Genomic DNA, 23,903 nt, shown 5'->3' on the forward strand with positions numbered 1-23,903 from the left:
ATCAGCTAGGAATAAATAGCAAGAGATTGCTTTGTTCTGTTTTTCACCTGATCCAAACTAGGACTTTTCAGGGGTGCCTCCTTGCTTACAGAAAATTTTCCCTTTTCAGCCATCAGAAAACCCTGCTTTTCTTCTCTGGGCTTAGAATGGTTCTAACATTTTTACTGCTGTTGAGTATCATACCTTGGGTTGAGGCAACGGAGGTGAAGTAACAGAGCGTGTTACTTCTGGGTTTCACTGCTCGCGCATGCGCAGACGCTCAAAATGACGTCACACGCATGCGCAGAAGTGTCGAAAAGCGACGTGTGTGCAGACGTGCTGTCGCTAGTTACATTTGCTTCTGGATACGAACAGGGCTCCAGAACGGATCCTGTTCGCATCCCAAGGTACCACTGTAATCAGATCAGTTTTAACAGTGATTGTGCCTATGCTGGTGGGTTTGAGGTGGCTCTGAGTATTGTGGCTGGGAGAACCCAGCCAGAAGGGTGGGGTATAAATAAAAATTAGTAGTAGTAGTATGGTGATTTCTTTCAACAGCTTTATTCATTTGTTTGAAAACACTTTCAGGATCCTTTCTGGGCAAATGCCCATCCAAAGTGGCTTGCAGACAAAAGAAAAGATAAAAATCGGACAAAATTTAGAACCCTTGACATAAAATTACAGAACTGGAGAGAACATTAATTGAGCCAGACAGTTACCCAGCTAACAAACATCATCCCTGCAAGGTCTGTTGAAAAAGATCAGTCTTCCGAATGCCTGCAATGTAGGAATTTGGCAGAGTCCCAATGGGAGGGAGTTCCATAGCCATGAGGCCCCCGGAGAAGGACCCCTCCCTCGTGGACACCCACCTCGCCAACCCGGAGGTGGGTGGAAGAGCAGGCACCAGGCTGGGAAGGCCAATGCAGCTGGAAACAGTTGCTGCGACAGAGAAAAGGCTTTTGGGTTGACCCAGCAGGTGGTATTACTTGAAGACAGAAGAAAGTGCTGCTACCCCTAACACCCAGTCCTTGCTTGCGTACCAGGCAGCATTTACTGGGGTGTGCACTGGGACCAGTTAAGTTTCTGCAGAAACACAGCTGTGGGAATTCGCTTCCTGAATCCCTCGTTTAGTATTATTCTGACACCCTTTTGTGCCTATCCTGGCCCTGATGGGAAAGGTCCCCTGTCTCTGGTAGAAAGGGAAAGAGAGAGCCATTAAGGCTTTCAACCCTCACATGATAGCAGCATTCAGATCCTCAATCTCTTCCCGGAGGCGCTTGGCTTCTTCTTGCATCTGGGATCTCTCCTGTTGAAGCTTTGCGATATATTCCACCGTCTTCTGGAGTGTGAGGGCATGGCTGATCTGCAGCAGATACAAAAAGGTGCCCATTGTGAGTGAGCTCAGCAAACTTGAGAGTCAATGCAGTGAGGAGGGCAGAGTGTCAGTTCAAACCTGCACTCAACCAGGCAGCTCCCTAACCTTGAGTCAGTCTGTCAGTTGCCCTCCCGGCCTAGCTTAAACCTCACAGGGTTGTTTTGTGGATAAAGGTGTGGGGAGAGAACTATGTTTACTGTGCCCTAAGGCTATGTGCCTACAAAAGTTCAAGGAAAAGTAAGGAGGACGAGAAACCACTGGTGTGTGTCCATTTGAGCATGCGCGCAAACACACATTTCTATGCCATGATTCTGTGGGAGTGCAGGAAACTTGCAGCATGTAGAAATGGGAGCAGATTTCAGCATCCTGAGAAGCATGTAAGAAAAGCCTGTTGGATCAGGCCAATAGCCCATCTAGTCTAGCAACCTGTTCTCAGTCACCAACCAAATGCCTGAGGGGAGACACTCTAGGTAAAGGTAAAAGTACCCCTGACCGTTAAGTCCAGTCGCGGATGACTCTGGGGTTGCGGCGCTCATCTCGCTTTACTGGCCGAGGGAGCTGGCGTACAGCTTCCGGATCATGTGGCCAGCATGACTAAGCCGCTTCTGGAGAAACCAGAGCAGTGCACGGAAACGCCGATTACCTTCCTGCCGGAGCGGTACCTATTTATCTACTTGCACTTTGACGTGCTTTCGAACTGCTAGGTTGGCAGGAGCAGGGATTGAACAACGGGAGCTCACCCCATCATGGGGATTCGAACCGCCGACCTTCTGATCGGCAAGCCCTAGGCTCTGTGGTTTAGACCACAGAACCACCTGCGTCCCGGTCTAGTCTAGCAACCTGTTCTCAGTCGCCAACCAAATGCCTGTGGGAGACCCTCTAGCAGAAGAAAAACTCTCTCCCCCACACCCCGGTTTCCAGCAACTGGTATGCCAACCATGAAGGCAGAGCACAGCCATAATGGCCAGAAGCCACTGAAAGCATTCTCCTCCATGACTCTGTTGAATCCTCTTTTAAAGCTATCCTTGTTGTCAGCAACCACGGTCTCCAGTGGGAGAGAGTTCCATAATTTAACTCTATGCTGCGTGAAGAAGTACTTTTATCAACAGCTTTCATCAGCAATACAAAACAAGCTTCTAGCCCTCACAGATGTAAATACCGTATTTTTCGCTCTATAACACGCACCCAACCATAACACGCACGTAGTTTTTAGAGGAGGAAAATCCATAAGCATGCCACCCGTAGGCATTTCCTCCATAACACGCACAGACATTTCCCCTTACATTCTAGGAGGAAAAAAGTGAGTGTTATGGTGCAAAAAATACGGTATATGATTCAAAGTATGTAGGCCATGGCTGTTCAAATCACAGAAGCTAAAGGAGTGAGCCAGAATAAGATAATCAAGTGGTTAGGGCAGGGCTCCAGTTGCCTGAACAGCTCCTGCTCTTGTGACTAGCCAAACCAAAATAAATTACACTAATTAACCAAACTGGAAGAACATATGAAGACAAAATCACTCCCATCCCAAATGATGCACATTTACTGAGTTTATACAGGTTGCCAGACTGTATAAGTTTATACATAACTTCACAATTTGGTGGATGCTGCCCGCAGTAGTGGATGAGAGAGATGGAGGATCCCAGCACACAGCTTACCGATTTAGAGTTTGCTGACACCAAGCTGTTCAGGGTGCTAAAGCCGATCTTGATATTGAACCTTCGCTTCTGTTCTGCTGAAATATGCTTCATCCTGCGACTCTGTACCAAGTAGAAATGTGGCTCTTTTAGTTGCTTCCATAGATGCTGCCTTACTTTCCCCATCAACCTCTACAGCGGAGCTTTGCCACAATGCCAGGAAGGGCCCTTTCCCAGTGCCAACGCCAACTTCTTGGCACAACAAGGTTAATAAAAGACCAGAGACCAGCAGCTGTGAACTAGCCAAGGAGCAGCCAGGCCACAGAAAAAGGTTGGTTAGGAAGGTTCAGAGTTCGCTGGACTCCATGACAACCAGGGCGAAGACTCCAAAGCAACCCTGTCATCCTTTTGGCTTAAGGCAGCCTCTGCCAACCTCCAGATCTTTGGCACTACAGCACCCCTTAGACTGTGCTGGATGGCACTGATGGGAGCTGCAGTTCAAAACAACTGGAGGGCACCCAGTTGGCAAAGGCTGCCTTAATGTAACAAAGACCAGGGATGTGTAAGAAAAATAAACCTTTCCCTCCACTTCCTCTGCAATCTTCATTGTACAGTGGTACCTCAGGTTACATACACTTCAGGTTACATATGCTTCAGGTTACAGACTCCACTAACCCAGAAACAGTACCTCGGGTTAAGAACTTTGCTTCAGGATGAGAACAGAAATCGTGCTCCGGCGGCGCAGGAGCAGCAGGAGGCCCCATTAGCTAAAGTGGTGCTTCAGGTTAAGAACAGTTTCAGGTTAAGAACGGACCTCCGGAAGGAATTAAGTACTTAACCCGAGGTACCACTGTACTTTTATTTCTATACTGTAAGCTCCTTGAGGCAATGACCTGCCCTCATTCTTTGTAAAATAATCCTATTACTATATAAGCAACCATCCTTCAACCTATCGCAGGCTATCACACGCAGAACAGTGGGTTCCTCCAGGCCATTAATGCTGTGAATAAAGGAACCACAAAAGGCCAAACCACCAACCTTAAAAGCAGTCATCTGAGGATCAGTTGCAGTTTTCCCTGAGCAGCTGTTCTGTGGGGACTGAGGGCTGGCACTGAGGTCCGAAGGGCATGGCGAGGCCTGACATTCTCGGCCTTTGAAAGAGAGGGGGGGAGACAACCCACAATCAGTCCAAGGGAATTCCTGACAAGAGATTAAATGATCAAGCAGCAACCTCTCTAGGGATTTGATTGATACTCTGAAGAGCATTTTTTTAATAGAAAATTTATCTATTTTGTTTAAAATATTTTTATACCACCTTTCAAAGCAAAAGCCCTCTCAAGGTGGACAAGGAATAAAACCATAACACAAAATATACAGATGCAAGTGCAATCAACTAAAGGAGCAGCAGCACTAAAATGCCATTTCAATGAAATGGTCTGGTTCAGACATAATGCTAAAGTGCAGTTAATGTTAACCATAGTTACAGATGAGGTGCCTGGTAGACAAATGCTTAACCCTTGGTCTATTAAAAAGGTAAAGGTACCCCTGCCCATACGGGCCAGTCTTGCCAGACTCTGGGGTTGTGCGCCCATCTCACTTAAGAGGCCGGGGGCCAGCACTGTCCGGAGACACTTCCGGGTCACATGGCCAGCGTGACATCGCTGCTCTGGCGAGCCAGAGCTGCACACGGAAACGCCGTTTACCTTCCCGCTAGTAAGCGGTCCCTATTTATCTACTTGCACCCGGGGGTGCTTTCGAACTGCTAGGTTGGCAGGCGCTGGGACCGAAAGACGGGAGCGCACCCCGCCACGGGGATTCGAACCGCCGACCTTTCGACCGGCAAGCCCTAGGCACTGAGGCTTTTACCCACAGCGCCACCCGCGTCTATTACATCGCAGTTAAAAGTACCAGCCAGCTCTTGAGAGTGGTTTGAATTTGTTGTTGCTCTTTACTCTGTAGCTTTTGTGTTGGTGAAGACTCTTTAACCAGAGTTAAGAAGAAGGACCACATTCTCACATACAACATTAATTGAGGTTTATGAACCAACTACAAACCTTGGTTAATGAGAAACCTTTTACCAGAGCTGGGTTCACACATTATGCTAAGCCAGTCTGATAAACCATGCTCTTGCATTATGTGTGAACCAGGCCAATCTGGGGCTCCTTGGAATGTCTTCATTATTTTTTTCTCTGTGTCAGGAATAATGAACAAGTTTCCTCTAAAAAGGACACAATAACTGTCCTTTCCTCTGCCAGTGCACAACTCTCCCTCCCCACCTCTCTTCTCCCCAACCTTAAACTGTCCACAACATCAATGTCTCACATTGAATATAACTGATCTGTAGAAAGGACTTTGTGATCTGAAAACAGAGATGATGTACTTTTGAAACTCAAGAAAATCTTTAATAAAAGCAATAAAAAGGCAACGAGTGACTGCTGGGTGTGATCTAGGCGCATTCTTAGCTGGCTCAGAGCAGAGGGAGAGTTCACTAAGCTTGCACAGAATGAACATGAGCCTGAGAACATGTCCAAGAACCCTCTGTCATTTTTCAGGAGACCAAAGTGGATGCACAGGGGATAAATGATGTGGCAGTTTCCCTAAGACGGAAAGCTTGAAAGCCACTTGTTCTACCGCAGCCATGTCACTTTATTTTTATTCACCAGTAAGCAGCCTGTGAGCTACAGCAGCTCCTTTCCTCTACTCCCCATTCTCTGTTGTCCTGAGACCCCAGTACTGGCAAGCATGCTCCTTCAGAATACTGGGCATGTACACATGCTTGCACGCACATAGTATCCTACTAGAACTCAAGAGACAAACCAAAGTTCAACAAAGTACATGCTTTTCTCACAGAAAAGTTCCACGTTCTGTCCCTGCACTCTACAAGCAAAGGAATCTCTGGGAAAGGTTGCTCTCTGTCCAAGATCCTGTGTAAGGCTGCTACCAATCAGAACAGCAGACAATGCCTGGCATAAGGCAGTTACAGATAGGTAGCCGTGTTGGTCTGCCATAGTCAAAACAAAAAAAATTCCTTTCAGTAGCACCTTAAAGACCAACTAAGTTAGTTCTTGGTATGAGCTTTCGTGTGCATGCACACTTCTTCAGCAGTTTCATACAGTAATGACTGCTGTGTGACTGCTGGGATGGTCCTAGCAGTCAGAATGAACATGTGTGAGAGGGAGATCTGGCCTGCCTAACGATTTATACAGACACGATCCAGACACTGATATCCCCAAGAGCCGCTTCACAGCACTTCCCCCAGTTTGGTTAGCTGGGCACTGACACTACCATTCAGGCACCAGTCAAAACATTTCAGATTATCTAGATATTTTTAAAGATTTTGCCAATTTAGCCAAAGTTTAGTCTATTTAAAAGTGTTTTCGTGTTATGGTAATTTGTTTTCTTTATCTATTTATCTATTACAGTCATACCTCGGGATAAATACGCTTCAGGATAAGTATTTCGTTTGTGCTCCGTGGCGACCTGGAAGTAACGGAGCGTGTTACTTCCGGGTTTCGCCGCTCATGCATGCGCAGACAGTCAAAATGATGTCACGTGCATGCGCAGAAGTGGCGAAACGCGACCTGCACACCAGTGTCTTACGTTATGTTCAGGATGAGAACAGGGCTCTGGAACGGATCCCATTCGCATCCCGAGGTACCACTGTATTTTAAGGACCTTTTAAATCCACCCTTCATCAATTGTTCCTGGGGTGGATTACGTGTTTTAAAACAATTTAGAAAAAACAGTCCAACCAAAATAAGACTAGACCATAATCTAAATTAAATACAGAATAAAAATTCCATCACACCAATTCCAGCAGCAGTTTTAATACATGGCTACGCAATCTACTATGTAATGTAATGGGCAGTATTTATTTCAGAATGTTTTAAATAAATACACAAATATATATCTCTTTCCACCCATCATTCGTAAGTTGATTTCTGCAATTGCCTCGTGGGCTACTAATCACTTCACACCTTTCAGATCAGTGCCTGCAGAAGAACCATTTCAACAGAAGGACACACCTTGAGGAGAAAAGTTCCCCATCACACACTGTGGCTTGAGGGCCTCTCTCTGTCTGACATGGGGCACTCATGAGTGAAACAGAGCATTGCGGCAGGAAGAGTCCAGTGCTGAAAACAGAGGCTGCAGAGCAGGCCCTCAAGTTTCCCTGGAGCTGATCAAGCGCCCTCTGAATCTTTGCAAATGCCCGTGCCCAAATCCTCTTGATGCACATTTGAATGCAGCAAGGGATGCTTCCATTCCAGGATTTGCATTTCTTCAACTTACTGGGTGAAGGCGAGGGGACCTGTGAGCAGGTCTTGTGGGAAGGGGCCTGCTCGCCTTTCACCAGCACTTCCTGGATTGCACTGGAAGAAAAAAGATGCGGAACAGCAGCTTGGACTGGCTGGGGGCTTGGAGACTGCTGGCCTGGGCTGCTGAGCAGAATACCGCTGTGGAATTCTGTTGCTCTGGGTGCCTGGGAACAAAATGCAGAGAGAAAAACGCAAGGCATGTCTTGTAGGTTGGCACCTCCCAGCACCAGATGCCCTGCCTTCCCCCATTCCCTGCCCCAAGACAGACATTGTGCTTCTTACTCTGGCCATTCCAGAAGGTGCAATTACAACATTGGGCTGAGACATCCTTGGGGCCCAAACCCCTTCTCTTTTCAATGGCGCTGGAGTTACAATCACAGCTCTGGACTGTCCCTGAAAGGCAGCTGAAAAACACAGCAGAAGGAGGAACCAGGAGAGGAAGAACAAGAGAACCACAACGTAGGGAAGGAGCATCCTTTGATGGAGCCACATTGGGCGTTTCCATCCAGCACTTAAAACACACCATTTTAAGTATGACATTATTCTTATGTTTTCAACATGTCCACACATAAGCTTATCCCTGGCTAATAGTGAAAAATTGTGGTTGTGGAATTAGAACAGACCTGTTGAAATCAATGAGACTATATTCCACCTACTCTAATAGTCCACCTACTCCACGAGGAAGTATTGATCTAATCCAATGATTTTCGCCTCCTGTGCTCTGCACTGTACTTCAGAACATGGAGAGATAGAAGTGCAAATAACTGGATTACAGTCCATGGCATGGCATGGCACACTTGATATATGGGCTAGTTCATTTTGTGACAGATGTGGTCCAATTCAGTTCAAGTGTATAAAGACATAGTGTGAGTAGTAACCCCGATGTGGGTCAGCACTCATCCTTTTTTGGTCACATGTACAACCTTAAGAACTGAGCTCAGGAGCAAATGGTTATTTCCATTTCTAGCAGATGTTGGCCGCGTATGTCTGCCCTTGGCCAGGATTCAGCTCTGGCTCCTAGTGCAGGGCACTGATTGGCTGGATTCTGTGACAATCACAAACTACCACCTCAGTAGTATTTTTTAAAAGAATGGCAGATTTTTAAAAAGTTCCAGCTATTTAATGAGGAGAAATGGCACAAGTCTAGAGAATGAGGAAACAGATATAAACAAACAGGAAATGAAATGCTGAAGCCAGATAATTATGAAACGGTTGATTAAATTAGTGTCACAGGAATAGGGTGGGTCTTAAAAACACAGTTGTCAAAGACCAAGGTAAAGATTATCTCACCCCTTATATACCCAATCAATCACTGCATTCTGCAGGTGAAGGCCTCCTGCAGATGTCAGGAATTCCCTCGCCTGGAATATTAGACCAACACCGTCTCGGTTGTCTTTTTGGCGCCTAGTGAAGACTTTCATCTTCCAACAAGCTTTTTAAGTTGAAATTTTCCCCCAGTCTGCACCTGTACTGGAATTGTTTTAGTATGTTTGTCACTTGCTACCCTGGGCTTTTTTGGGAGAAAGGGTGGGAAATTAATTAACAAACAAATCCATAACAAAGAGAACATCCTCAGCACACATCAGAAACTATACAGTATAACCAAGGAGTTGCCACAGGGAGTGTCCTCTTATGGGCTGCTTGCATGAACTTCTGAGGGTGGTAGAACTACCAAGAGGATTTCCCTCTGCTGATCTTAACACCTGAGAAGGTTTTAAAGGAGAGAGTTGGTCTTTCAGGTATTTGGGGCCTATGTATGTTATTTAGACAAGCGGTGTTTGTGTATGAAAGGAGAGCTCACCCCACAGCAGGGCGGGAGGGAAGCTCTGGTTCCTGATTATACCTATTCCTGACTGCAAGATCTGAACACAGGCTTATGTATTTATTTATGTGAGGCACGGGGACTACAGACTAAGAACATGGGGTAGGTTTGCCATTTTGCCACAATGGTGCTCTATGGAAATCCCAACACAATGCATCTATCCCCGAATGCACCTTTTTGGAAACTAAAGCCATTACTGAAGTATCAAAACCATCACACTTCTCTAGGATATTTGCAGTGACACTCTACATGGAAAACAAAATAGCAAATGAGTGTTTGAACTGATACATCAGTCTTACTTATTTACTGCTTTAAAGTATGCACTTTAACATTGTGAAATCTCTGTTATTCTCAATTATCCAAAACAGTCTTTTAAAATAATACAAGTAATGTCAAAATTACAAAAAGAGAAGAACAGCTCCAGCTGATTAGCTGGCACCATCCTGTGGAGAAAGCTGAGATCTTAAAAAATTATCTCTTTCTGATCAGTTCAGGCTTTCAGGCCCATTAAATAATTAAGCTTTGGAATGTATCAGAAGCAGGTCAGTAGCCTCATGTTACAAGAGGGGGAAACGAGTCACAGACTGGGAGAGTTGCTTGCCCAGAGCTCTTGAGTAACAAGAAGGCCAGCGGTGGCACCTAGGAGCTATTGGAGACCCCCGAAGAGGCTCAGCGGTAAAGCCCCTGTCCCATTTTCAATGCCTGCCAGCTGCAGTTATGGACAAGGGCAGAGAAAGGCCTCTGCGGAGCCAGCTGGAGGACACTGCTCTGAGCAAGTTCGACTAATGTGGCCCCTTAGCATACGCCAGCCTGGTGGCACCAGGCACCCGCGCCTATATGGCAAAAGGAGGTTTCATAAAGACAGCAAGAAATTGATGAAACTTGGGCATTTACCGTATTTTTCACCCTATAGGACGCACCGGCCCATAGACGCACCTAGTTTTTTGGGGGGGAAATCAAGGGGGAAAAAATTATTCCCCCCCCCCAGGTTTGCGTCAGCCATCCCCAAGCTAGGAGAGGGAGACGGAGCGCTCCGTCTCCCTCTTCTGCCTTCAGGGTCAGCCTCTCTAGCCTCCGTAGGGCAGCGGCTTGCCCCGCTGTCCGCCGAGCTTGTGGGGCTGGCGGGGGGGAGAAGCAAGCTTGCTTCTCCCCCCCCCCCCCGCCAGCCTCCAGACCAGGTTGAGGAATAGCGGGGTGGCGGCGCTGCTCCCGCCGGGCTTGCAAGACTTGCGGATAGCTTCCTGAAGCCTGGAGAGCAGAGGGGTCGGTGCACACCGACTCCTCTCGCTCTCCAGGCTTCAGCGAAAGCCTGCATTCGCCCCATAGGACGCACACACATTTCCCCTTCATTTTTGGAGGGGAAAAAGTGCGTCCTATAGGGCGAAAAATACGGTAAATAAAAATAACAAGATTGGACTATGAAATATTTATTTTTTTAAATGACTTGCTTTACTCTTCCTGCATGATTGTGTTTACTCTTTGTTCCTTCTTCATGAACAATTTTACACAGAAGCCAGAAAAATGCATTTTTGTGGGGAGGGGGTTATGTCCCATCCCAAGTGGCTGGGCTCAGCTACTCAAGGCCCCAAGCAGAGTCTGGTGGCAGCAACGCTTCAGGATGAGAACAGAAATTGTGCTCTGGTGGCATAGCGGCAGCAGGAGGCCCCATTAGCTAAAGTGGTAGCTCAGGTTAAGAACAGTTTCAGGTTAAGAACGGACTTCCAGAACGAATTAAGTTCTTAACCCGAGGTACCACTGTAGTTGCCCTACTGTTATTTTTCTCCACGCCTGATGCCACGCTGTTAGTTTATAAACCTGGAACAGGAGCCAAAGTTCCATGTGACTAGTTGCACATGGCCAAGGAGGCTTTGTGTGTCCTGAGCAGTGGATTACCACCCCATAACATTGTGGGGAGTTTCATAAACAGCTGGCAATATGGAAGGGAGGGAGATGCCTCTGAAGAGTGGGTTCTTCCTTTCATGGGCTGCTTGTGGGATTTCTGGAGGCAACTGACTGACCTATCTATATGTGACTTTTTCATCTTTACCAAGATCTGCTATTTAAAAGTCAAACATCCCACTGTCTCCACACAGGCCCTTTTGCACTCACCTAAAACAGTATGCTGAGTATCTGAGGAATATTTTTCAGGATGAAGGTTTGTCCCCAGACTTGCAGGGTGCCTGACACACACACAGACAGACTGGCAAGCACCCAAACTCTGTAACCCTTGTTTGCAGACAGATTGGTAGCACTTGTGATGCCTGACTGCACCTGGCCCCAACCCAAGGGGGCATTCCAGGACCACTCACCTGGGGCAATGAAGGCATCTTTCAAGACCAAGGAGACGGTTTCTGGTTTTCGAGCAGGCACTATCTTTTGCAGCTTCTTGGACCTCGTCCCGCCACTGGCCACTGGGAGCGCAAAGGTGGGACGTGGCTGCAGCAGAGGCTGTCTTTGTGCCACGGCAGTCTGGAGGGTCAGGCTGCAAGGCACTCCTCCCCCTGGCTGCTGGGTTGCCAGGAGGCCAGCCTGGCTCTGGCTGAAGGTGGTGGCTGGGACATTGTGCGTCGGAGTGGCTGAGGCTGTGTGAGTGATCACCGAAGACTTGAGCCCAAACTTTGGGACCTCTGAAGCAGCAAACATGGACCCCTGCGAAGCCATGCTGGCATTCAGAGGCAGCGCAGTCTGCTGCGGCAGTGTCTGGGGCAGCACACCTGGCTGAAGGAGCGGCACCAGAGCCGGGAATGGAGACAGGAACTGTGGCTGGCTGCTCAGAGGGGGTTCAGAATTGAAGTTGGAGGGCTGCAGGAAGGAGTCCGTCCCACTCCTCAGGCCAAGGCACTGGTCGGCACCAACATCCGTTGCAGAGGGAACTGGGGTGGTGACGAGCCCTTCGCTGAGGTTCACTGGGGGAAGCGTGTTGGGCAAAGAACCCGAAGAGAGGTCGGATGTCTGAAAAAGAGAGGGAAGAGGCACGTTAAATGTGGCCAGATACCAGGCGGGATGTTCTATATTTCTAAACTGGTAAGTATTGGGGGAGAGAAATAAGACCCAGATGGGACTCCACTGTTGGCATTGCCCACCATCACAAGTAATTCTTACTAAAGTTACATGCTCTTCCCCGCTCCATTATTAGCTATTAAGATAAAACCATGTTAGTTATTACAGCCTGCCTGCTGGAGTGAATAGAGCAGAGATAGCCAAACTGTTGCCCATCAGATGCTGTTGGACTACAATTCCCAGCAGCCTTAGTCAGAATTACAAAAGGTAAAAGATGATGGGACTTGTAGTACAACAACACCTAAAGGGCACCCATTTGCATTACGTCAGTTACCCAGCCTTCGACTGGGGAGATCTGGGTTCAAGTCCCTGCTTTATATGGAAACTTGTTCGGTGACCCTGGGACACTTGATCTCTTTGCCTAGCCTACCTCACAAGATTGCTGTGTAGATAGAATGGGAGGAATGGAAGAAGGGCAGAACAAAACTGTAAGTAACAAGTAACTTGTGGCCTGAAAGAAAAATGCACACACCCCTAACTTGAGTTACAAAAATGACCCAGCTTCATCACCTGCGCCTACTTTTCCTACTCACAGGTGATCACAGTTAGGACCAAACAGCTAGAGTCACACACACACCAGCTCATGTAGTAAGATCTGTAGTTATATGAGTCCAAAATGGGCACCAACTCATTCTGAATTAAGAGAAGCCATGCTGCTTAGAGTACCCTAAGGATATTTTATAAATTCAGATAAATAAATAAAAGTCATCTGGGAATATTTGTTCAGATAAATATGCCCAGCTGTGGTGCTGACCAGCTGACAGCCGAAAGGCATGGAGAATGCACATGAAAATCAAAGACCAAGACTACCTTGACTCTAGGAAGACTTCTTAGGAAACTGCTTCTACTGAGTCAGGCAACTGAGATCTACCTCACACAGTATTATTTACTCACTAGCTGTCAGCAACTATCCAGGGTTTCAGCTGGGGGATATTTCCCAGCCTTGCAGGGAGACTAAACCTTCCTCATGCAAAGCACACACGCTAACTGCCACTAAGCAACAATTCTTCCCCATCCTTACCTGGGAAGAATGGCTGCAGGTGTCTTCCAGGGCAGAGCTGGCAGTAGGAGTGATGGGGGTAGCATTGAAGTAACTAGGACGACTGGAAGAGAAAAGATCTGGGCAAAGATTGGGGGGGGGGGAGGCAAATATTACAATCACTTCTGGATACTCCTATTCATTTTACAGCTGCACTTTAAATAGATTTAAATCAACAGAAAACCTTTGTTACGCACCAGGAAATAAAAAAGAAAAGAACACCTTCCACACTAAAAACCTATTTTTATTTCATTTCTATTTATTTCAATACAGTGGTGCCTCGCTAGACGAAATTAATCCGTTCCGCGATTCTCTTCGTCTAGCGGTTTTTTCGTCTTGCGAAGCAAGCCTATTGACAGCTTAGCGGATTAGCGCTACAGCTGTCAAGCGGCTTCCAGCGATCAGCTGTTAAGCGGCTTATCAGCGGAACAGCTGATAAGCGGCTTAGCGGCTTAGGAAAAGGGCAAAAAAAGCAAAAAAAAAACGCCGGGGGACGCAAGATTTTTTCGTCTTGTGAAGCAACCCCATAGGGAAATTCGTTTTGCGAAGCGCCTTCAAAACGGAAAACCCTTTCGTCTAGCGGGTTTTTCGTCTTGCGAGGCGTTCGTCTTGTGGGGCACCACTGTACATAGTTGTCCTACTTTTAATGCAAGCTATCCCAAGTAGCTTAACCACTGTTACATATTTTTATTAAGACTTTCATTCTGCCTTTCCAAAGGCTTAGAATCCAACAATAAAACCCAAGTAAAGGTGGTGATGATGACAACCACAATAACAGCAACATGGCCATTCTACCCCTTCAGCATTCTTCCACATGTGCAGACCAATCTAGAGAGAGGTCCATTGCCCAGTGAGGGTACTGCTGCTTTGCCTACAATGTTCATACAAAGGGTCAATGTTCATACCCTCTAAACTCTGAATAGAAGCAATGATGCTAAATAGAATGCACCTCTATTCTCTATACGGTGGTGTTGCTGGTGATGTTAATCACACCCAAATGTTGACTGTCAGTCTAAAACCAGTGGAACAGTACATACCTCCTCTTGGAGGAACTACACCTTATAGGAACAAACTCTGGATACTCCAAAATCCAGATAGCAGAGGGCAACGCAGCAAAACATTAGCATAGCCTAATGCTTTCAATATACAGCTTCATAAACGATACCAGGGGAAATCTGCGCTGGCAAACAAGAGTGTGTAACCCCTGGAAAATTCTTACCTTGGAAAAACTCAAAAGTATCCATACAGTTTGGTTGGAGAGGGCTGAGTCCTGGCTGAATCATGTCAGCATTTCCTAAGTGTGCTGGAAAATTTCAAAGAGAGAAAGAGTGAGAAGGTGTACCGGAGAGCTTCTAGACCAGGGTGCTGGCCAGCCACAATCAGCATGGCCAATGGTCAGGGATGATGGGAGTTGTAGTCCTGCAGCATCAGGAAAGCACCAGTTTAGCTAACCCTGTTCTTGATTCTCTGTGGTGCCCTCTAATGCTTTGGAATACAGTTCCCATAAGCCCAAGGCAATATGGCCAATGGCCAGGGATAATAGGAATTGTAGTCCACAACATCTGAGCACTGTGCTGAATACACTTAGTATGGATGACTCTGGGAAACTGAGGTTGAGGGTGGTACAAGCATCACCAATACTGCACCAGTGTGCCCAACTGCCCAAAAGCAAGGTGTGCGGGGGCGGGGGGGGGAGCAGGAAATCTGGAGCCCAACAACTAATACCTGGAGTTTGGGGCCCCTGGGATACAGCACCAGAGCCAGGCCAACTTCTCTGTGTTTTCTGTCTCCTATTGCTACCCTCTCCATTTACGTAACAAGAGCAACACTGTGATCTGAAAATTGGGGAACTCATGGCGGCATGGTACAAAACATGGTCGCTTCCCCTCCGAGGCAGTGATGATCAAACTTCCTATTTTCAGGAAACAATTTCTACACTAATGTCAGATGCTGGTAGTGGTTGCTCGTGAGTAACCAGGCAGGGCTCCGACCTGTCTTTAACAGGTTTTCTTTGGTGCAAATTATTTACAGCGCAGAAACACAAAGTTCATGTCTGTCTTAGTCACTTGCAGATTCCAGGAGTGGCCCCTTCCAGTTTCTCCCCCAACATAAGAACTTGGGACACCCCAAATCTCCGCCTCCCCTCCTTATGTTTCTCCCCTCTGCATAAGCTGGGCGACATAAACGGCGTCTCTGCCTCCTGCCCAGCCAGGCTAGGTGAGGAGCTTGGGCTCTCAGTAGGATCTTCGAGCCCTCCCCTCACTTGGCTCCCTCCTTCCCACTGTGCTCCACTGGAGGTCTGAAGATTCAGCAGGGTGTGTGGAAGACCGCATAAAGTAGAGCAGCTCACACAGGGCATGGGAGGGTTTCAGGACACTTTCTACCACCTCACATCAACTGGGAGCATGTCCAAGAATACCGCCAATGCTCCCCCTGTGCCTGCGTGTTTTGTGGGCGGATTGGAAGTAATGGGTGCGGTTTGCTAGGCACAAAGAAAGCTGCCTTTCTTTCCATGGAATCAGACCACTATCTGGGTGCCTGGAACCACAGTGCCTCCCCCCAGAGGCTCTTTCACTGAACCTCTCACCAAGAACTATTCTCTGGATTAGAAACTATTCCTCCAAAGAAAATAATCTGCCTTGACCTCTAGATTCAAGACAAGGGTCTACCAATTTCTCACCTTTGCCCCCTCCCCCCCCCAACTTAAGGAATGGAAAGAAACGAGTGTTTAATGTCTAAAGCGAGTGGGATTTGCCTGGAACTTCTTCCCTTAACCTCCGACGCCTACATGGGTGGGCCTGTGATCAAGGAAGATAATCTTTAAAAAAAATATATTAAAAGCTTACTGACATAAACACAGAATACAATAAAAATGGTGGATATGGCGAATAAAAAGAAATGTGAAACTAGAAAAAATAAAACACAGATACAGAAGAGATGTAATTCTATGTATAGTCAAGAGATACCCCTTTAAATGTTCCAAGGCAAGATGCTGTGGTCTTTTTTAAACTATCCCAATACTGGTGGCTGCCAGGAAGCACATTTGGAAATAAGACAGCAAGGTACTTCCTTGCCCCCCACGCCCCCCAAAACAGGAAAGCCTATCCTGTGGAATTCCTTCTCCACCGATGATCCAGGAAAGGGCAAGCTTCTCTTACCTATCTCTCTGGGATTTGGCCAAGAGAGCGGCTGGTGAGACGACAGTGTGGAGAAGAGGGTGTCTGGCAGCTCTGACATAAGCATGTCTGTGCTGAAGAGGCAGTCCAGTTCCATAGGGACTGGGGTTTCCCTGCCGTATGTCTCTTTGTGCCAGAGGAACGTGTCGTCATCCTGGTCAGGGGAGGGAGGGAAAAGTTAAAACAGGGCCCAGTTTGGATGTCAGTATTTGCAGTTTTAGTGGGGACTGTCATGTTTTGTATTACTGTCTTTGCGGTTTGGATTGTGCGACACCTTGAGTTTCTTTGAAAATACATTTTAAAACAAAAATAATACATTAAAAGAAGCAGGAGTGTCTGGAGCTGCACCCAGCTCGCAAGGAGTCCACAAGGCATAAAACTCAGCAATTTCCTTTCTCAATTGAGAGGAGAGTCACAGAGCACATTCTGCAATGAGCAAATCTTTGGGGGCATTGTTTCTTTCAAGGAGACCTCGATGCACATCTTTCAGTTAAGTCATGGGCATCCTGGTTGGCTCAGCTGCAGCTGCGAGCAAGAAAAACCCAACTCATAGTGGATTTTCTATAGAATAATCAATAGGACCATTAAAGAACTTTGGAATGCAAAATGCTGCTCAACTGTAGCGATTCAGTGAATTTTACTGGTTACAGCACCCCTCACTTCCCCTCTGACCTGCAGACTGCCCTGGTTTCACACCTAATTTTTAAGCAAAAATAAGAAAAGGAATACCTTCTTCTTAACAGTGCTGGGATTTCACTTTTTAAATACTTTCAGGCCTAACAACAAACAAAACAAGAGCTAACTCAACACCTACCCGGACCAAGCTGGAGAGGTCTTCATCTTTATGTTTCTGCAACTGAAGAAGAAAAAGAGATTTTTTTTCCTAACAGAATTACAACACAGTTCTAAAGTTACCATGAACTGGAGCTCCTATTTGTGTGAGGGATTCTTACGGCCTTGAAGCAAAGTATTTTATCATTCAGAGCTGGTCTGCCCATGAGGTAGGGTGAGGCAGCCACCAAGAGAGGCATAAGCCCAAGAGAGGCTGTTGCCGCCACAGGCTCTCTGCTCACCTGGCTGCCAGCAGAGAAACGGTTCAGGCAGTGGCACCAATTCCCAGCAAGATCTGGGCCATGAACAAGAAACCCTATCTAATCCTGAAAGTGACCCTCTAGGATGTTATTCCAAGTCTATCATGAATTTGCATGAGTTAGGAGTGTAAAAACAGCTATCCTTGAAGTTTCCTGGGAGAAAGGAGAAGCAAGGGATGTAAGATAAAGGAAGCAATGTCAACAACTCAAAAGAGACCTGGTTGCCAGGGGAACAGTGATAGAAATGTGACATTAGAGGCTCAAAAGGCCTGGCCACCTGGGGCACCCCAAGGTACTGTATTTTTCCGTCTATAAGATGCCCCCATGTATAAGACACTCCTACTATCCGTGTATAAGCCGCCCCCTAATTTTTGACATTATTTTTCAGAGAAAAAACTAGACTTACACACGGAAAAATATGGTAATTGCGGGGCAGGAGATCACAGTATGGAGCCATACATGTTTACCATCCTATGACCTGCAATCTTTCCTGATGTATGTAGAAGGATGTTTATGTTTTAAGAATATTTAGATGTTTTAGGACTCTCTTTGTGTGCTTTACCTATAATACCCTTGTTCTAATTCTTATTAACTGGCCGTTCGGACAGAACAACCGCATTGAGCTTAGCCCTGCCCTATTGCAATAGCTACAATAAATTATGGGTTCTTCCTGGTTACTGGACTTGAATTCATTTCCTTGGTTGCATGTTTTATTTAAAAGGTCCCTCACCTGGGTAACGAACAGCGTGGTATAGAAGCAAATTCTTGCCACAGGTTGGATGGCCACCTGTCGTGTATGATGCAGTTGGGATTCCTGCATTGCAGGCTAGATGACCCTCGGGGTCCCTTCCAACTCTACAGTTCGATGATACTTGGACTACTCAGGTGAACCAGGACAATATGAGTGACAACAGAATACACAAATCAGTACAAAATTAACATTTTATTGTTTGGGGCCAGCATATTTCTACTAATACAGTTGAATTACCAACCCTTTTCATTCTTAAGCCTTCATTGGTAAGCTGAAACTTTTCCTTCCTTTCTGGAAGCCATTGAGAAGATATTAATGTACTTCCAAATAGAAAACTGGGTGTGAAAAAACATACCCTTTTTTTGAAGTAGGTTCTCCACTTATGGTACTCTCGGATTACTACTTCTATCCGCCGTTTCCAATACTTCCCTTCTGTTGCAATAGCCTGAGGAAGAAAAATGTTTAAAAAATAAAGTGGTGGTGGCGAAGTACAGTGGGCCCATCACTTGTGCTCACTTTACACACGCGATTGCAACCTTACGTGGGCACGGGGCAGGGAGGAATCAATAAACAAAGAGTGGGAGAAACCCATTCCCCACTCTTCATTTATTTCTCTCCCACTCAACAGGTTTTCCTTGCTTACTGGGCTCTGGGAAGGTTGCAATTCCCAAAGAGGTTTAAGAACCAATCCATTTCCCCAGGGAACGGTGGGAATCGTAGCTCTGAGGGGAATAGGGATCTCAAAATAATAATAATAATAATAATAATAATAATAATAATAATAATAATAATAATAATAATTTATTATTTATACCCCGCCCATCTGGCTGGGCCTCCCCAGCCACTCTGGGCGGCTTCCATAGAAACCAAAAATACAGTAAAATATCACACGTTAAAAACTTCCCTGAACAGGGCTGCCTTAAGATGTCTTCTGAATGTCAGGTAGTTGTTAATCGCTTTGACATCTGCTGGGAGGGCGTTCCACAGGGCGGGCGCCACTACCGAGAAGGCCCTCTGCCTGGTTCCCTGTAGCTTTGCTTCTCGCAATGAGGGAACCGCCAGAAGGTCCTCGGCGCTGGACCTCAGCGTCCGGGCAGAATGATGGGGGTGGAGACGCTCCTTCAGGTATACTGGACCGAGGCCGTTTAGGGCTTTAAAGGTCAGCACCAACACTTTGAATTGTGCTCAGAAACGTACTGGGAGCCAATGTAGGTCTTTCAAGACCGGTGTTATATGGTCTCTTAGCACCCTTAACAAACTACACCACCTGGCCTCTAGCATCTGACACACCATCTGCCCACCCAGAACCGAAAGGAAGCCTACATTCAAATATGTGCATTTGCTTATGTACTGATTTGTTGTGCTCCTTACCCCACTCTCTACCCCAGTGTCAAAACACAACAGAGAACCATGGAAAGGCAGGAAGGGGCAGATAAGCAAAGGCAATTAAGGTGAAAGCAGCATAAAATGAGATTAGCCCACAGCATGAAGAGATATCCGCTGTACCACAGTCACATTTTTCTCTGCCTGATGTACCTCAGGGCGCCGGTGCTCATCTACCTCCACAGAACCATCCAGGGGAGTCACAAAGTGGCACACAGGGTTCTTCCGCTTCTCCAGATCTGCAACATGAACCAGAGCATTAGCAGTGCACATCTCTAGGGGGAGCAAGCCAGGTCAGATTTAACTGCCATGTTAAGTAAGCCACAGAGCAGGACTTCCACTGTTAAAGAACCAGGGATGTGCACATGCCAGATTCTGCGCAAGTCTTAAGAAAAAAACAAAATCAAAGTGTGGCATGAGGAGCAGAATTCAGCTACTGTACACGACAGAAATTCAGTAGGGAACCTTCCAATCTTCTCCATAAAGGGCTGGTTTTTGTATGCACACAGAGAGAGATCATAAGGAAGGCTGGAGGAGAAACTCGCTTACCTAATTCACATTTCCTCAATCAATGTGTAAACCAAAACACAGCTATCCTTTGAAATCTGCAATTCTCTGAATTTTGTTTTACAACGAAGAAATGCTTACAAAAAAAACATAGAATGTATAATTTAAATGCTATGTAGACGACTTAAGAGGTATTCTTTACAATTAAGCAGTATATAAATTCTGTTAAATAAATAAAAATGTATTAAAAACGATGCATGAAAATTTGTGTATTAATGAAAATAACGTGCAAAAGTCAGCATATTGGGCAAGTGTGCATAAAAATATTCAAACATACCTGGATATGTGTATGTAATTATGCACTTGAAGGTTTGTGGGAATTTTTTTTAAACTGCAAGCTGATTTAAAAATGGCGAAAACTGAACTTAAGATGGAAAAATGAGAAAGTGAAATTGACAGGAGTGGGGAAGGGCCAAAGCTCAGCGGCAGAACACCTGCTTAGTATGCAGAAGATTCCAGGTTCAATCCCCAGGATGTCCAGGTAGACAATACAGAGCTAGATGGACCAAGAGTCTGACTTGGTGTAGGGCAGCTTCCTAAGTCCCTAGAAGCAGGTCTCAGACTTATATGCTTCCTCCCTCAAGCCTCCCCTTGCCACAGGCAGAAGTGAAGGACATCACCAGAGACCCCATATCACTGGGAGAAGTACCATAGATTCCGGCGTATTAGGCGACTGGGCATATAAGTCTTATAAGCTTCGGCAGCTTCGCTGGGCAGCGGCAGTGGGCGGTGGGCTCCACGCCGGGAGGAAGCCGCCCAGTGAAGCCAGCTTAGCATCGCTGGGCAGCTTCGCCAGGCAGCTTCCTTTCAGCGCGGAGCAGAGCCCACCATCCACTGCAGCCATACCCAGCGTATAAGACGACCCCCGACTTTTTAACCTCTTTTCTGGGGTTAAAAAGTCGTCTTATACGCTGGACTCTACGATAGTGAACAATTGAACTAGGGAGACATCATGTCTGGGGGGTTTTCAGGTTCAACCATTCCCTTTTAATTTTATTTTAAAATGAATCCTCACCATTCAATTAAAAATGTTCAAGGTTATTTTCAATAATACTAAAATAAAAAGAACAGAGATGCTATCCACAGAGAGGAGAGGAACCAAAGGAGGGGCAGCTGGCCCTGTTCTCACCCCGGGCAAATTCCTAGGGAGCAAAGAATGGGTGGCCCCGCATCCCCCTGCCCTCTAATGCATGGAGGGGGTTCGAGGAGACAGAACCTTTCCAGTGGTGGAGCCTAAACCATGGAGCTTTCTCCAAAGGGAGACCTGCCTGCCTCTGGCCTTACTGGGGTTCCTAGGAAAGGCTGAGATTCTGCTTTCAACTGGTATCTGACACAACGGAGAAGTTGCTCCTTCTGCCTGATTTGGCTATGAGATGTTTCTTCCTGGTTTTGTGTGGCAAGATTGCTTTGTTGAGGCTTTTATATTGCTGCTTATATTGCCTGCACACCCTGGAAGAGGACAAGGCACGTGATATGTAATAAACAAACAAAAGTCCCAGGCTGGCCACGTATTAATGTGTGGATTTTCCCAAAGCACCCAAAAAACATTGAGGATGGGCACAACTTACACTGAATGTACCAAGCCCTCCAGATGGCGTTGTTGAGCCGGATTTTATCCCTACACTGAAGCTTCAGGCCTTTGAAATTCTTCCACTTGGGTGAAACCAACTTGCCGCTGCAACAAAGCAGAGAAGGTTCAGATTTAAACAGCAATAATATACAATGTATTCTGAAGCAAAACAAAGCAAAGATACAGCACACCAGGCTGACAGCTTTGAAGGCTACCTGGTGTCCTCTGCCTGGGCCTGAGTTTTAATTCTGACCAGGCCTGAAAGCAGAGCTGAAGGGGACAAATTGTGACTCATGGGGACATTGAAACCCCTTACTATAGTCTGTCTTGATGCCAGGGCAAACCCATGTTTCTACTCCAGCCAGCCCTGCTCACATACAACTTTTTTAATTAGGCAGCAGATATTTAGATATTCTGTTCTGTTGAGGCGAATATGTGCCTTAAAAGAGCCACATCCCTTTTGATCACTGTGCTGGTTTCTGGATTTGGGGTATAGTCAGTGCTATTTTTCTAGAAAAAAAGATGCCGGAACTCACAATGAACACCTCCCTTGTTCTCCTATAGGTAAGGGTAAAGGTAAAGGACCCCTGGACGGTTAAGTCCAATCAAAGGAGACTATGGGGTTGCGACACTCATCTCGCTTTAGACCAAGGGAGCCAGCGTTTGTCCACAGACAGCTTTCCAGGTCATGTGGCCAGCAGGACTGAACTGCTTCTGGCGCAACGGAACACGATGACGGAAGCCAGAGCACACGGAAATGCTGTTTCCCTTCCCGCCACAGTGGTACCTATTTATCTACTTGCACTTTTTTGCATGCTTTCGAACTGCTAGGCTGGCAGGAGCTGGGACAGAGCAACAGGAGTTCACCCCGTCACGGGGATTCAAACAGCCAACCTTATGATCAGCTAGCACAAGAGGCTCAGTGGTTTAGACCACAGCGCCACCCACGCCAATAATGGCAATGGTGTCCACCTGAGAGGTGTCAGAATTGAGTTCCAGCTAAAAAAAGAAAAGCCCTGGATATAGTACTCTGAAGCAGTGGCTTTAAAAACTGCCTTGTATAAGCTTCCTATAAAGCCTTACAAGGTCAGACTACTGTATTTTTCATTTTAACCTAATAGATGACAGCTCTCCAGGGTCTCAAGCAGGGAGGGATTTCTCCCATCCCATCATTTTTCTTAGCTGGAGATGCCATGAGTTGAACCTGGGACCTTTGCCCACAAAGCATGTGATTTTCTGCTGAGCTATGGCCCCTCCCTAGGGAAGCGGGTGGCGCTGTGGGTAAAACCTCAGTGCCTAGGACTTGCCGATCGCATGGTCGCGGTTCGAATCCCCGCGGCGGGGTGAGCTCCCATCTTTCGGTCCCAGCTCCTGCCCACCTAGGAGTTCGAAAGCACCCTTAAGTGCAAGTAGATAAATAGGTACCGCTTTATAGTGGGAAGGTAAATGGCGTTTCCATTTACCTTCCCGCTATAGCCAGAGCAGCTTCGTCACGCTGGCCACGTGACCCGGAAGTGTCTCCGGACAGTGCTGGCTCCTGGCCTCTTAAGTGAGATGGGCGCACAACCTTAGAGTCGGACGCGACTGGCCCATAAGGGCAGGGGTACCTTTACCTTTACTATGGCCCCTCCCTAAGGAATGCTGGAGAGCCCCATGAAAGCCCATCAGGTCTTTCTTTGTAAAGTAATTGCTGGTGAGGACAAGCTGCTCTAGGAAAGGAAAGATGGCTCGCCCACTGCTGTGGATTATCTCCTGTAACTGCAAGCCATGGGGTGAGCGTTGGGATGTTCTATGACACACCCTGTTCATAAAGGGTAATGGTAAGACCCAAGAGCCTTAGAAGTTAGAACATGCCCAAGAACCCTTTGCAACATGAAGGGATTCAATGGTTGATGTGCAGAGGTTCCTTCTCAGCTATACTGCTGAAAGCATTTCCTGAGAGACTGCCTAAAAAATGAAGCCAATGCCCTGAGAAATCAAGCCCATCAAGAATCATCTACAACTTTAAAAACATCTTTTGCGTTTCCGGATTGGTTGTTCGGGAATTTTTCCTGTGTTGAAAGCTGGTGAAGATCAAGACTGAGAAAGTTTTTAAGTGCATTCCTACAGGATGGCCTCATTACATGAGCCAAAAGTAGCC

At 46.6% G+C, this 23,903-nt stretch overlaps 1 protein-coding gene across 1 annotated transcript in view; it reads right to left on the bottom strand.

The window, feature by feature from the left end:
* Positions 1-23,903, bottom strand: part of MLXIP (MLX interacting protein) — a 58,833-nt gene that overhangs the window by 4,863 nt on the left and 30,067 nt on the right. The window contains exons 2-14 of the mRNA XM_081893299.1: positions 21,762-21,868; positions 19,780-19,865; positions 18,599-18,688; positions 17,216-17,257; positions 16,384-16,555; positions 14,445-14,528; positions 13,208-13,305; positions 11,436-12,078; positions 7,587-7,708; positions 7,279-7,468; positions 4,027-4,139; positions 3,010-3,111; positions 1,215-1,342 (exon numbers count right to left, since the gene is read on the bottom strand). Coding sequence (XP_081749425.1) covers positions 1,215-1,342; positions 3,010-3,111; positions 4,027-4,139; positions 7,279-7,468; positions 7,587-7,708; positions 11,436-12,078; positions 13,208-13,305; positions 14,445-14,528; positions 16,384-16,555; positions 17,216-17,257; positions 18,599-18,688; positions 19,780-19,865; positions 21,762-21,868 — 1,977 coding nt within the window. The remainder of the gene's footprint in view (positions 1-1,214; positions 1,343-3,009; positions 3,112-4,026; positions 4,140-7,278; positions 7,469-7,586; positions 7,709-11,435; positions 12,079-13,207; positions 13,306-14,444; positions 14,529-16,383; positions 16,556-17,215; positions 17,258-18,598; positions 18,689-19,779; positions 19,866-21,761; positions 21,869-23,903) is intronic.

The sequence above is a fragment of the Podarcis melisellensis genome, assembly GCF_964234715.1.
Source record: "Podarcis melisellensis genome assembly, chromosome: 16".
Lineage (NCBI taxonomy): Eukaryota > Metazoa > Chordata > Lepidosauria > Squamata > Lacertidae > Podarcis > Podarcis melisellensis.